General features: G+C 36.7%; 1 protein-coding gene across 1 annotated transcript; it reads right to left on the reverse strand.

Moving 5' to 3' along the window:
• Positions 1-368: 368 nt before the first annotated feature.
• On the reverse strand, positions 369-13,256 carry LOC121431090 (choline dehydrogenase, mitochondrial-like). The gene is made up of 2 exons (XM_041628570.1): positions 12,950-13,256; positions 369-3,518 (listed from the first exon to the last, which is right to left on the reverse strand). Exons 1-2 carry the CDS (start codon positions 12,984-12,986, stop codon positions 1,744-1,746), a joined length of 1,812 nt encoding a protein of 603 aa, XP_041484504.1. The 5' UTR covers positions 12,987-13,256; the 3' UTR covers positions 369-1,743.
• Between the last annotated feature and the right edge of the window lie 787 nt (positions 13,257-14,043).

The following is a 14,043-nucleotide window of genomic DNA, read 5'->3' on the forward strand; positions in this document are numbered from 1 at the left end:
GCGAGAGTCAGAACCACTACACCACGGCTCTTGACATTGACATTTTCAATTTTTTTCAATTCAATTTTTCAATTCAATTATTTATTTTCCACTTTCAATTTCATATTTACAATTATGATTCAATTGACATAGTAACATATTATAATTACATTTGAAGTACATACAAAAAAATAAATTACATTCTAAAATTACAATACACAATCATCAGATCGAGATATATAAATATTTGAAAGGGAGGGAGGGCCAACTGAAAAGCAGAGCTTGTAAAATGTAGGCCCCCCTTTTTTATTTAATTACTTTTTTATAGCAACTGAATTGCCTTTTTTTTGTAAAAAACGAAACAAAACAAACAAAAAAAAAACGTAACAATATTTACATTATGTAATATATACATTATTATACAAATCATATGCATCATATCAAAAAATTATATATATGAATCATTCACAGTGTATACAAATTATTAAAGGTTTCCCACTTAACACTGAAGGCTTAATTTGAAATTGATGAATTAAATATTTAGTAATAATTCAGGAGAAATAATTTAAGTCGTTTTTTGAACATTTGTATAGAATTGCATTGTGTTATATCAATTGTAAAGGAATTCCATAGTTTAGGACCCATAAATATAAACGTTTTTTAGCAAATGATGTTCTGTTCAATGGCAAATGAAAAGAGTTTGCTTGGCGAGTGAAGTGACTATGAATCGAACTATTTTTGAAAAACATATCAATTAGAGGCAAAGGTAGTTGTTTAGTATCGAGCTTGAACATAAACTGTCCAAGTTGAAAAGTGTACAATTCTTTAATTTTCAGAATTTTATTTTTTAAGAATAGATTATTTGTATGTGCAAGGAAATCTGCATCATTTATTACACGAATAGCTCTTTTTTGTAATATGAATATTCTATCGATCAGCCAATTTGTTGGATTACCCCAAGCGATAAGTCCATAATTTAAGTAAGGGAGGATTAATGTAGAATACAAGGATGGCATAATAGTGTGTGGTAAGAATTGTTTTAATTTACCAAGGATGCCAGTATTTCGAGCAATGATTTTGCAGACATTATCAATGTGCGGTTTCCAAGAAAGCTTGTCATCTATGATTTGTCCAAGGAATCGAGATGATCGGACCCTTTGGATGACAGTACCATCAAAAATTACATCACTTGGTAAAGCTTCAACTTTATTACTAAACAGCATATAACTAGTTTTATCAAGGTTTAGTGATAATTTGTTTGCTTTTATCCAATTTGCATCGTTTTTAAGTTCTTGATTTAACATTTGCGTCAATTGTTTTGGATCATGATGTGAGAAAAATATATTTGAATCATCAGCAAAAAGAATGAATTGAAGTAATCTAGACGACTTTTCAATGTCATTTATATAAATTATAAACAAAAGTGGACCAAGAATACTGCCCTGTGGAACTCCGCAAAGGACAGGCTTGTGATCAGAGAAATTGTCATTAAGTGAAACGAACTGGGAGCGCCCTTTAAGATAATGCCTAAACCATATCAATGGTTTTCCCCGAAAACCGTAATGCTTTAGAAAAATCTATGAACAAACCAACCGTACTAGAAGACTGGTCACTTTCTTTGGCAACCTTTTGAACTAAGGAAAGTATTGCGTGAATACCGCTCAAAAATTTCCAAATATTGTGTGTAAGAGCAAAGAATGCACTAAAACAATATCTAATGTTTCGGTAGTTGAGTAAACCAGATAAATCCGATTCTTGAATACGTTATTGTGATGAGGACATCGGTATAAAGTCTCTCTGAGTTTGTAAGGATGCAGGGTTCCAGACTGGTGGGTTGATTCTCTCAAGAGGTTTGTTACCAAGGATGATGTCAGCTGCCTTCTCAGCTATCATGATCGTTGGGGCATTGGTGTTTCCGCTGACAACGCTGGGCATGATGGATGCGTCAACAACCCTGAGATTCTCTAGGCCAAAGACTCGCGTACTGTGGTCAACTACGGCCATGGAATCATCTTCCGAACCCATCTTGCATGTGCAAGATGGGTGGTAAATTGTGCTTCCAGTTGATCGGATATAGGCATCCAAGTCAGAATCAGACTGAACGGAAGAACCCGGCATGATTTCCTCTCCACGGTAATCGTCGAACGCTGGCTGCTGGAAGATCTCTCTTGTTAGCTTAATTCCTTCTCGGAGCTCCCAACGGTCAATCTCAGTCTCTAGATAGTTGGGGTCAATCAGGGGCTGCTCCTTTGGATTACGTGACTTGAGTTTTATGAAACCTCTGCTGGTTGCTCTCAGCGTATTTATATGAGCCTGGAATGCATGACAATTTCCTTCAACCTGTCCGTGATCGAAGGCTGCTGAAGGTAGGAAATGTAGCTGGATATCTGGATGCTCGATAAATGCTCGGCTCCTGAAGAACGCACCTGCTTCGAAATGATTAGAAGCACCAAGTCCAGTTTGAAACATAAACCATTGCAGACCGATCGCTAACATGACATGAGGAAACTTCCACTGTGCCTTATATAGTGTCACAGGTTTGGTGCAACTATACTGGAGTATGATTTCCAGGTGATCTTGGAGATTCTGCCCAACGCCTGGAAGGTGAGTTACCACTGGAATGCCGAGTTCGTTCAAATCATCTGCATTTCCAACACCGGATAACATCAATAATTGTGGTGAGTTCACTGCGCCCCCACATAAAATCACCTCGTCGGATGCTCTGGCAATCAGCGTTGTATTTTTACGAATGTACTCAATCCCCACAGCTTTTTCTCCTTCGAATACAACCCTGTTAACAAAAGACCTTGGGTGTACAGTGAGGTTCTTTCTCTGGAGGACATCGCCCGTTCTAAGGAAGGCATTTGCAGTATTCCACCTTAAACCCTTGTATATTGTCATATCCATGTACCCAAACCCCTCCTGTTGATATCCATTCATATCTGATGTGACTGGATATCCGCATTCTTCACCAGCTTTGATGAATGTATCAAATAATGGATTTTTTGAAGTACCTCTAGATACATGAAGAGGGCCATCTCCTCCACGGTAGTCATCTTCACCAAATTCATGACACTGGGACAGTTTAAAGTAAGGCAAACAATCTGCGTAAGACCATCCTAAAGCGCCCTCCTGTTCCCATCTATCGTAATCATAAGCATGTCCTCTAACATAACACATTGCATTGATAGAGGATGATCCACCTAGGACCTTACCTCTTGGCCAGAACATCTCTCTGTTATTCATGTGCCTTTGAGGAACTGTGTGGTAATACCAGTTGTATGTCTTCTGACTTACAGGGTACTGAAGGGCTGCAGGCATTTTTATTTTCCAAGAGTTATCTTTAGGACCAGCTTCCAGGAGAAGAATCTTGTTACTGGGTCGGGCAGATAGACGATTGGCCAGAACACATCCTGCAGACCCTGCTCCAACGATGATATGGGTGTACTCTCCATCATAATCAGGGCCAGTTTGCCTCAGGAAACTAAGAGCTCGTAATGGCTGTATTTCAGGGCACATTCGCTTCAAAATATTAAGACCTGAAAGATAATAAGATTTTGTAAAGAATTAATTGATTTAATTGATGGGAAAATCTGTCATTTTGAAGCCCCTATTGTCATGATTGAGGAAAAAACTGTTCCGTTATGAAGCAAGCCACCTTCATTATCTTAACGACTATTTGGAAATGAAAGAGAAGTCTTTTTTATCAGCTACTATAAGGAATTGCTAGGAAATTGGAGCCTACGCCCTTAGGGGGCTGCCGAAATTACTCACCCCTTTTTTGTATTTTGCCTATTTATGGGAAAATCGTTAATTCTGGAGCCCCCATTGAGGCGAAAGGCTGTTTCCGCTGTAAAGCAATCCACCAGATCATCTTAAACATGTCAAAACTACTTGAGGATAACAGATTTATTTCACTATTAGCTACATATAAAGAAGTGCTGGGAAATTGGAGCCTATACTCCCTCAGTGGGCTGCCAAAATTACTCAAAAGACATGTCAAGTACGAAAAAGGGTGAGGTAACTTTTAACACGTTCCTGTAAAAATGGGCTTTAATATGCCAGGATAATATGAGCAAATATTTCCTCAATAATTTGCAGGAGATCAAGAAAAATAGAAAAGCTGCTTCACTACAATATGCGTTATATCTACTCCTAGGTCACTTGCAACATAGGTTCATGCCCATTCTTATTCTACTTGCTTGCTCGCCTCTCTATGCTCTTTTCTTGTCCTCTATTCTCTTTCTTTCTCTTTCTTAGCCCTTTTTTTTCATTGTTGTTTACTCATGGTTTTAAAGGTATCCCGATTTCCGACAAAGGCACCTGTTTTCTGGGTTTTTACGCATTCTTCCATGTACAACTTATATACTTTTTTTACATTCATTGTTTTCTCTGCTATATTAATAATATTATTGATTTGTATACTATACATGAAAGTTGATTTTAATGTCAATTGGAATAAAATAGATATTTAACTGAATTTCATTAAATTGAAGTTAAATAATACAACAAAAAACTGCGACATAAGTCCATCCATTACTTTATTCATTTCAAATGAATGGGAATACTTAGTACAGTAACATTCATCTGAGAATTGAGCTTGGTCATCAGCATTTGCAATGTAAACTTTGTTTGAAAATTATCACGATATATAGATTTTCATTCGGAAATTTTGTCGTATCACTGGGCCTATCATCCAGTATCATTTTAATACTTGCTATTTAGGTAGTAGTAGTAGTAGTATTTATTTCCGTATTAAAAGCACAATTATATACAATAAAATACGGTGGATAGCCCACATTCAGCGTGACTGGCACAGTGACGCTGGTCTTCCGTGGGGTCCAAAACATTTAACATTAACATATAAGTTGTAGACACAGTATAACAAGATTAAAATAATAGATGTACAGAAGATAAAATAAAATAGTGACGAACATAAATGGTTAAAAATACAAATATTAACAGTTAACATATTTAGATAAAACACCGAAAAAAAAAAGAAAAAAAAAGTATAGGGTGCAAACCTAATAGGGGATGAGGGGGGGTATATCGGAGTCCATGTGGCTACAGATCAATAATCTTAGATTTGAAGATATTAATACTAGGGGATGATTTAATGTGAGGAGGAAGGGAATTATAAGCCATGGCGCTTTTATACTTGAAGGATCTTTTGAGGAAATTTTTTCTTGGTTTGGGTAATTTAAATTTGGTTCCGAAACGGGAGGGATACGTATGTGATACTAACTCAAATTCATTTCTTAAATATTTTGGAGAAAGATTATTCATGATCTTATACATGAGAATAAGGGAATGATCGCTTCTTCTTTTGTCCAACAATTGCCAATTTAGTGTATTGTGCATTTCCAAAGTAGATATATGAGATTCGGGTTTAATCTGAAGTATAATACGACCTGCTCTGTTTTGTAGTTTTTGGAGGCGGTCTGTGTATTTCTTAAAGGATGCATCGTAAACAACATCGCCATAATCAAAGTAGGGTAGGATCAATGAACTATATATTAATTTCAGAATCGATTCACTTAGGGATCGCCGCAATCTTCTCAGAAAGCCGACTAATTGACCTATTTTTTGCAACATGTTGTCTATATGCAGATTAAAATTCAAATAATCATCAACTATGATGCCTAGGTATTTAACATGATGAACTTGTTAGAACAAGTTAATGGGGTATTATTTAAGGAAACATGAAGGGCGTTTTGTTTGGAAATCATATTCTTGCCTCCAATGAGCATACAGACCGTTTTTTGACAGTTAACACTTAACTTGTTCTGGCACATCCATTGGTACATATTTTCTAAATCTGAGTTGAGAGCCTCATTGATTCTATCAATGGAGGGGTGTGAAAAATACAAAACGGTGTCATCCGCATACAATTGGATATGACATGTATTAATACATTTCACTAAATCGTTGACATATAAAATAAAGAGCAGTGGCCCCAGGAGTGATCCCTGGGGCACACCGCAGTCTAATAACTGATTCATACGAGAGTTCCGAATTAATAAGAGTCCTACAGACCCGGTTTGACATGTAACTTCGAAACCATAAGGATGGTGTACCAGAAATACCTAGGTTATTCATTTTTTTCATAAGAATATCACAATTCACGGTGTCGAATGCTTTTTTTAAATCGACGAAGACGGCCCCAATGTAATGTTTCAGATCGACCGAGTGAAACCAGTCATCGGTTACCTTTAGGAGAGTGGTAATAGTTGAGTGCCGTGGCCGAAAACCGGATTGGGCAGGTGTCAAAATATCATTCTTTCGCAAAAAATCTAAAACTTGCCGTTGAACAACCCTTTCCAGTATTTTAGATACGCAGGGCAGAATTGAAATGTTCGAAGGAGAATTTTTATCGCCACCTTTGTGAATTGGGATAATCTTGGCTTTTTTCCATTGTTGCGGAATTATACCGCTTGACAAAGACAAGTTAATCAACTTAGCAATGCTCATTGATATCTCCACAGAGCATGCCTTCAAAACAAAGACAGATATCTTGTCAACGCCGACAGACTTAGTGTTTTTAAGATTTCTTATGATTTTCAAAACATCATGTTCGTTCACCTGAGTAAATGCAAAATTCTCATTTGTATGATTATCATTTTCTGTATGGGGGTTCATATCAGGTATTTCACTGGCTAATTGCCTCCCTACGTTTGCAAAGTAAGTGTTGAATATGTTAGCAGTTTCAGTATTACAATCCGAATTAGACGAAACGGTAGGTATTTCACGTTTTTTATTCGGAATAATGGACTTTAAGGTTTTCCAAGTCTGCTTTGGGTTTACCTCAAAATGTGTAAATTTATCAGAGTAATACCGTTTCTTTGATTTCCTTACTTCATTTGTTACCTTATTTCGTAATATTCTGTACTCGCACATAAGTTTTTCATCTTTCAGTTTGCAAGCTTTTCTTTTAATTTTGTCACGTTTTTTCATGAGTTTACAAATATTTGCATTCATCCAAGGAGACCCTTTGTACTTATTCTTTTTGAACGATTTGGCATGTGTTTGTCAACAACATGTAAAAACATATTTTGCCATAATTCGACAGCATCATCAACTGAATTACATTGATCTATATTTTCCCAATTCTGGTTACGAATATCATTTCTAAAGTCATCACTATTGAGCTTGCTGCAACTTCTGAAAGAGATAAATTTGGGCTGAGCACAGATCTTAGAGTTCCAGGTCAGGAAGTTAATCGAATGGTCACTCATCCCGTTATGAATTACACCATGATTGACTACGTTTTTAGTGTTGTTTGTTAATAAATGATCTATCAGTGTAGCAGAAACATTTGTGATTCTTGTTGCTTCTTTGGTATTAATTTGAACCAGAGAATAAACATTATTTATATCAACATATTTCTTGGTCATACTTGATAAGGGTTTAGCTAGGATATCACAGTTTACATCACCTGCTATAACTATGTCACAATTCATTGTGTCAATAACGCTAAGAAATCTTTCATACAAATTAAAGATTCCAATATCTGAAGATGGTGGTCTATACCAAGTTGATACGATAAGAGGTTTTGAAAACTTGAGATAAACTTTAATAACAAGTGCTTCTAAATCATCAAGAAATTCATGACTTATTTTTTCAAAATGTAATGATTTGTGGAGATAAATGGCTACTCCACCACCCTGTCGAACTCTGTCTTTACGAATCAAATTATAATCGTCAATCATGATTTCCATATCATAGATAGATTCATCTATTTTGGTTTCATTAACTGCGAATATCTGAACCTTGTTAGTCTTAACAAATGTTCTCACTTCTTCAATGTGTCTCAGTAGGCTGTTAACATTTAAATGGACGATCTTGAGGCCATTACCACGTAATTCTTGGTAGTATAAACCGTGCACACAAGTAATGTTTCGGTTGGTAGTGTTTCTACTGACATTATCTGACTCCGGAATGGTAATATTTTCCGATTCATTATAGAAGGGCATGTCTTTAAAAATACAAATGTTGCATTGCCAACCGAAAAAGTTCTCTAACTTGTCATTGTAGATCTCTTCAGGAATACCAGCACAAATGATATGTAGCCATTGGTTGCATTTAGTACACTTAAGTCCCTTCTGATTGTTCTTAACTGGTTTCATACAACAGGCACATGGGTATTTGTACATACTGAACTCCATTTAGGGGAGCCTATGATACAGTCTCATATAAGACGAGTAGATGAATATGGGGGTTAAAAAAAATAGTTAGAAAATTCCAAAAAAAGATTAAGTTAAGTAAAGTCAGTGAGGTAACGGGGGAAAAGTACAGCCGACGGACGACCGTGTCTCTAATTATATTATTTTGCAATGGACGCTGGATAAATAAACCGTGTGAACAAAATAGGAGTCCTGGCTTTCAGTCCAAGTGCTAATCCTGCTTAAAAATGAATAGAGAGCCGTGACAAAGGTTGGAAGTCTCTATTGTTGTTAACGTAGTGCTTGCTTCATCAGCGAAAGGTCGAGCTTCCCCCTTCATTGTTGCATGCATCAGTGGTTGAGCTGTCGGAGGTGTCGGAGATCATACTTATTTTGGATGGTGGCGGAAATGATATAAACAAAGACTATGAGGGAGAAACGACTTGGAAATACTTAAATGTTATGATGTTGAGTAATGAATACGGAATAATGAATGAATACTCCAAGGAAATGCATTGCGGTTAAAAAATTATGTTGCAATTTGTTTGTGGTTAACCCCCCAAATCAGCAATTTTTCCTGGATTATAAAACTAATAAAATTTCCACAAATTTGAAATGAATGGTGGTTGCGTTTATTTTTATACACACCAAACAACAAGATATAGCCAGGGGCATGACTTCGACAGCCTCCTGAGAATGATAGGTGTCAATGTGTCGGCCCTTTTTATGTAGCAGATAGAGAAAGGCCTAATCTTAATTATCTAAATGGTTAAAAAGCGTAAATTCATACTACACACTACAATCAGTATACATACACTACATATAGTACAAAAGGAAAATGCATACAATACTCGACATTCGTGAAATTTGAGCAATCAACTTTGATACCTTATGAATTTATTAAATAGAATGAAACTAAGTTAGAATTGCATCCACATGATAACAGTATATCAATAAAGTTTTCAGGAAGATTTCAAGGTAATTGCTCTCTTTTTCTTGGATTTATGTAAAATCATGTATTTACAAAATTTTAAATTGGGGGATACAAAAATTCAGTTTTCTACTTAAAATCTCATTTATCTATTCATATCCTATGAATAATACAAAATTGTAGGAAATTTATTTCTCAGTCATATGACACTTATTTCGTGGCAATTAAATGTTTTGAAAATATGCTGGCTATTTTCGATTTATGTAAATTAGACGTCTTTCCACTCCTGGAATTTTCTGGACTTATAGTATATATTTTAGGGATTTCAGAAAAATGAATTGTGGAAAATTTGCAATTTGTTTGCGGTTGACCTCCAAAATCTTTTTTTTTTCCTGGACTACGTCCCCGTTCTTAAGGAAGACAGGTTCGACCCCGTCCTCAACGCCCGTATCACGTACGTGCCGCTGTTTTGGTGGGGCCTGTATACGTTGCATCCGACAACGCACCAGACTGAACAGGCCAGGTTGAGTCGTTGCTTTCTTTTATGACTTTCCTTATACCTCTTTATCAAATTACTATATTCAGGTTCCTTTCGAAGCTGAATGATATCATTGAATTATCAGTCTCAAAAATTTCACTTACCAGGGGCGGATCCAGCTATCGCCAATAGGGGGGGGGCCGAAAATATTTTCATCAAAATTATTTCTTGATTAGCCGCTATAATTTGATTTTTTTTTTTTGGTTTTTCAGGGGGTAGTCCTAACTAAAGACTGAAGTTTTAAATATATGTTAGTTTTTATTGTTATAAACAAGATAAGGTATCTCATGTGGTCTTAATATATATTGCGAGCGCGAAGCGCGAGCTAAAATTCTTTGATATTTTATGTCCTTAGAACTGAATATTCTGAGCAGTTTTTATAATCATGAAAAACAGATAAGTATCCAACTAAACAATGCGAGCGCGAAGCGCGAGCCGAAATTTGATTATAGTAACGTGAAAAGGGACTCAATTAGGACTGTTTTTTTAGTGATTAATGAAGAGGATATCAACAATAAATAATGAGAGTGCGAAGCTCGAGCTCAAAATTTTTGATATATTCCAACCTGAAAACTGGACTGTCTAAGCGCGTTTTTATTTAAATAAAGAACAAGCTGTGTGTCTCAAGCAATTAAATGCGAGCGCGAAGCATCTGAGCTTAATTTTTTGATATACTGACATGATAAAAGAGCATTTTGACAAATTTTGGAAAGAATTTCCAAAGAAGATACACTGTTAGAAAAAATAAAAGAAGTTCCTGCAGCAGAGTCTCGAGAACACCTGTAATCTTACCGAATTGCGTAATCTTACAGGAAATTGGTATTTGATGTATGGAATCTTACAAATTTCCTTGAATAAAACACCCTTTTCCCCCTTTTTAAACAGACCTGTTCTGTTAAATTGCAGAAAAATTCTTGTTTTTGAATTTACAGAATGATTATTACGCAATTCGGTAAGATTACAGGTGTTCTCGAGACTCTGCTGCAGGAACTTCTTTTATTTTTTCTAACAGTGTAGGTATCTCACAAATCAAACAATGCGAGCGCGCAGCGCGAGCTGAGAATTTTGATATAATTTGTGTAAATCAAACAAAATAATGAAAGCTTGATGTGCGAATATTGTGTGCATATTGATTTCAGAAGTGGATATAATAGGAAGTGTCATTTAATCCTCTTGAATGGGATTCATTACACAGGCAATGCGAGCGCGAAGCGCGAGCGAAATTTTTCATATAAAGTCTATTTTACAATTGTTTCCCTAAACTTTTTCTTGTTTCCTTTCGGGGTCGGGCCGGCCGTTACGAGACTGTAAGTTACACATCATGGGTATAATACCTCTTTCTTACTTTTCTTTCTGTTTTTCGTAGTTTCTATAAAGATAAAGAGTACACTTTTTCTGCAGGTTGTCAAAAAATAGGGGGGTGGCCGGGGCCGGCTCGGCCCCCTCCTGGATCCGCGCCTGCTTACCGATATGCAAAGGTAAAAATAAATATCAATTAAACTCCAATTCTGGGAAAGACGTGTCTAGATCGTAATCACCGCCTACATTCGTAATTCCGAAGCTTCGTTATTCCGAAGGTTCGGACATTCCGAAGGTTTGTTATTCCGAAGGTTCGTATTTCCAAAGGTTCGTAAGTCCGAAAACGAAATGAGGTTCGTTATTCCGAAGGTTCGTTAGTCTGAAAACGAAATGAGGTTCGTAATTCCAAAGGTTCATTAGTCCAAAACGTAATGATTAACGGACCTTATTTCGTTTTCGGACTAACGAACCTTATTTCGTTTTCGGATTAACGAACCTTCGGGACAACGAACATTATTTCGTTTTCGGACTAACGAACCTTCGGAACATCGAACCTTATTTCGTTTTTGGATAATCGAACCTTCGGAATAACGCAACAAATGTTTGGATTAACGAACCCTTTTACGTTTTAAGATTAACGAACATCGAGGTATAGGCAAATTACGTGTTTCGAAATTACGAACCTTCGGAATAAAGAACCTTCGGAATTACGAACCTTTGGAATTACGAAGTGTAACCGTAATCACGACAGCGCCCTCTCTTCATTTATGAAGCTACAAAAAAGGCCTTCAGATTTAAAGGCTCCTCCCTGCCTTATCCACCTTTTGCTGCATTTAAGCGGTCACTGAACAAATATGTTATTACGTTTCACTAGCTGTGCGTACTGTGAAATACTCCAACTTTTCGCCTGTGCAACGCAAACGGACTTTACGACGGTATATTGATTTTGGAAGAGACTTTGGGGCCCGTCGTCACGGTCGTAAAACTCTGTCCTGCAATGCAATTGTGTGACATGAAGTTTATTTTCGTTGCGCATCTGCAATGGAAACATTCAATGTGCGTTTCGTGTGCAATATTCTGGTTGCTATGGTAACAGCGATATATCCGATTTAGGACGAGTTCCAGAGCCACATTTGGGTCCTCACAGAGCTCGAACGAGGTTCCACCCGGGGGCCCAACTTCCACTGACGAGTGGATACCAGGCGCGACCACACGTAAAAAAAAAAACACGGGATGTAACGTTATAAGGGTGTCAAAAACGATGTTCAAAATACTGAAAAAGTGGTTATATTTCCAAAACTTGTAGGGTTTCACATGCCAAATACTTGTTAAGGGATGCATTTTCATAATCACGAAAAGACTTGCTTCCCTTGTTTAGGGTGCTTTTCAAAACCCCATGGTCGCGCCTGTTATCCACTTGTCACTGATGGAAGTGGTCCCCCCCCCCCCTCCGGGAATTTAAATCTAATCCCCCATTTCTGGGGAAAGTAAAACATAATGCCCGTTATATTGTGTAGGAGGAGCAAAATTCTTCGCCAGGGTGTAAAACGGAAACGCGCCACCGGCTCAGGAGGCATACGCTGATGACCAGTCGTACATATTGCATTAAAGCGGGATTTAATCTCGCAGCATGGTGCGGGTGTCGCATGAAAGATTTTGCAGACGAAAAGCAGATCTACAGAGTCTAAAACATAAAGCTTAATAATGATTGTAGAGCAATTCTGTACGTTTGATTACATTGACTATAATGTACAATCAATCTTTAAAAATCGAGTGTATAACTATTCGTTAACTCTTGTGTTAATTATCGGACCCTAATGGTGCATCCCCGAGGTTTGCGAAAAGTCGGTATAGTTTCCAATAGTACACGGAACTCCAACAAAAGAAAAGAATTGAGTAACCATGTTTGTCATGATTCTTGAAATATAAGATTACCGTGCTTACGTTTAAATTTGCGTTGGTTATATATCCAGAAGTTTATTTCTAACATTCCAAGGTTCTGTAATGGGCCCGGGTAATGGGTAAAACAAAATATCTCACCTTTGATCCTAGTCGTAGACCTAGCTGGAAGATTCATAATGGCTCCGTGGTATAACGAAAATGGAAAATGTTATTATTTCTCTGTACCGTTAAATGAAATATCCGATTTGTAGACATGTATTCGAGCAAAATGTACACTGTGTTTAATTTTTACTTCCAAACAGCAAGCTAATGATGCAGTCAAACACAACAGAACCGAAAGATCATTATCGACTGACTGCAGTAAATGGACGTTCATATAACTTTGATCGTCACTGTGACTGAGATAATACAATATCATGATCAGACCGTGGAGTGAAATCTTATGTAAGCTTTGGATGAAGGCTTGTTACCCGAAAGCTTTTAATCAATTACCGATTGGTAATACCCAATGAATGTCAACATTGCCAGTTGCATGCGTACTTTGTTTCAAGTTTTCCAAAGACCAATCAAATAGTTTTATCTCATATTTACAATCGAACGCAAGGCTTTGAGTTATAGGTTTATAGACAGATATAAGCCTTTTCAATAAAAGAACCCCCCCACCTCGTGTCCTTCATGACGACAGGGGCGTACCCATGCCTCACATCTGCCATAGGAAATCAATGTGCGCGTTTTTGTTTGCTTTGTTTTGGAGGGGTTTTTTTAAATAGAAATAACCATGAGAAAATGATCATTTTATTTGTTAGTCTAAGATATTGTTCTTATTTTTGTTATATTTGTCATTGTTTACATACTTGATAAAAAATAATATTTTTTTTCCAAACAGTAACGGTTTCAGAGTGAGCCGCTTTGCAGCACACATATAAAATATATTTTTATTATTAGTGGAGGTATTACTATTTCTATTTTGTTTTCAATCAAATTCGTGTTTTGAATAAAATAGATATGACAAGCAATCTAGAGGACCGATTCTAAAGTCCAAAGGTGAATAAATGAGTGATTTGCAAACAGCTTCACAAATTGACGTAAGCTATTTACACAAACACACCATACATAATGATGTATATCGACACAATTTCGAGTTTGGTAATACGTTTTTTTCAGGTTCTTGAAAGGTAAACGCAATTGTAACAGAATGCAGTAATGAAATCTTAAGTGCATGGATTGCGCTC

Source organism: Lytechinus variegatus, chromosome 17 (assembly GCF_018143015.1).
Source record: "Lytechinus variegatus isolate NC3 chromosome 17, Lvar_3.0, whole genome shotgun sequence".
NCBI lineage: Eukaryota > Metazoa > Echinodermata > Echinoidea > Temnopleuroida > Toxopneustidae > Lytechinus > Lytechinus variegatus.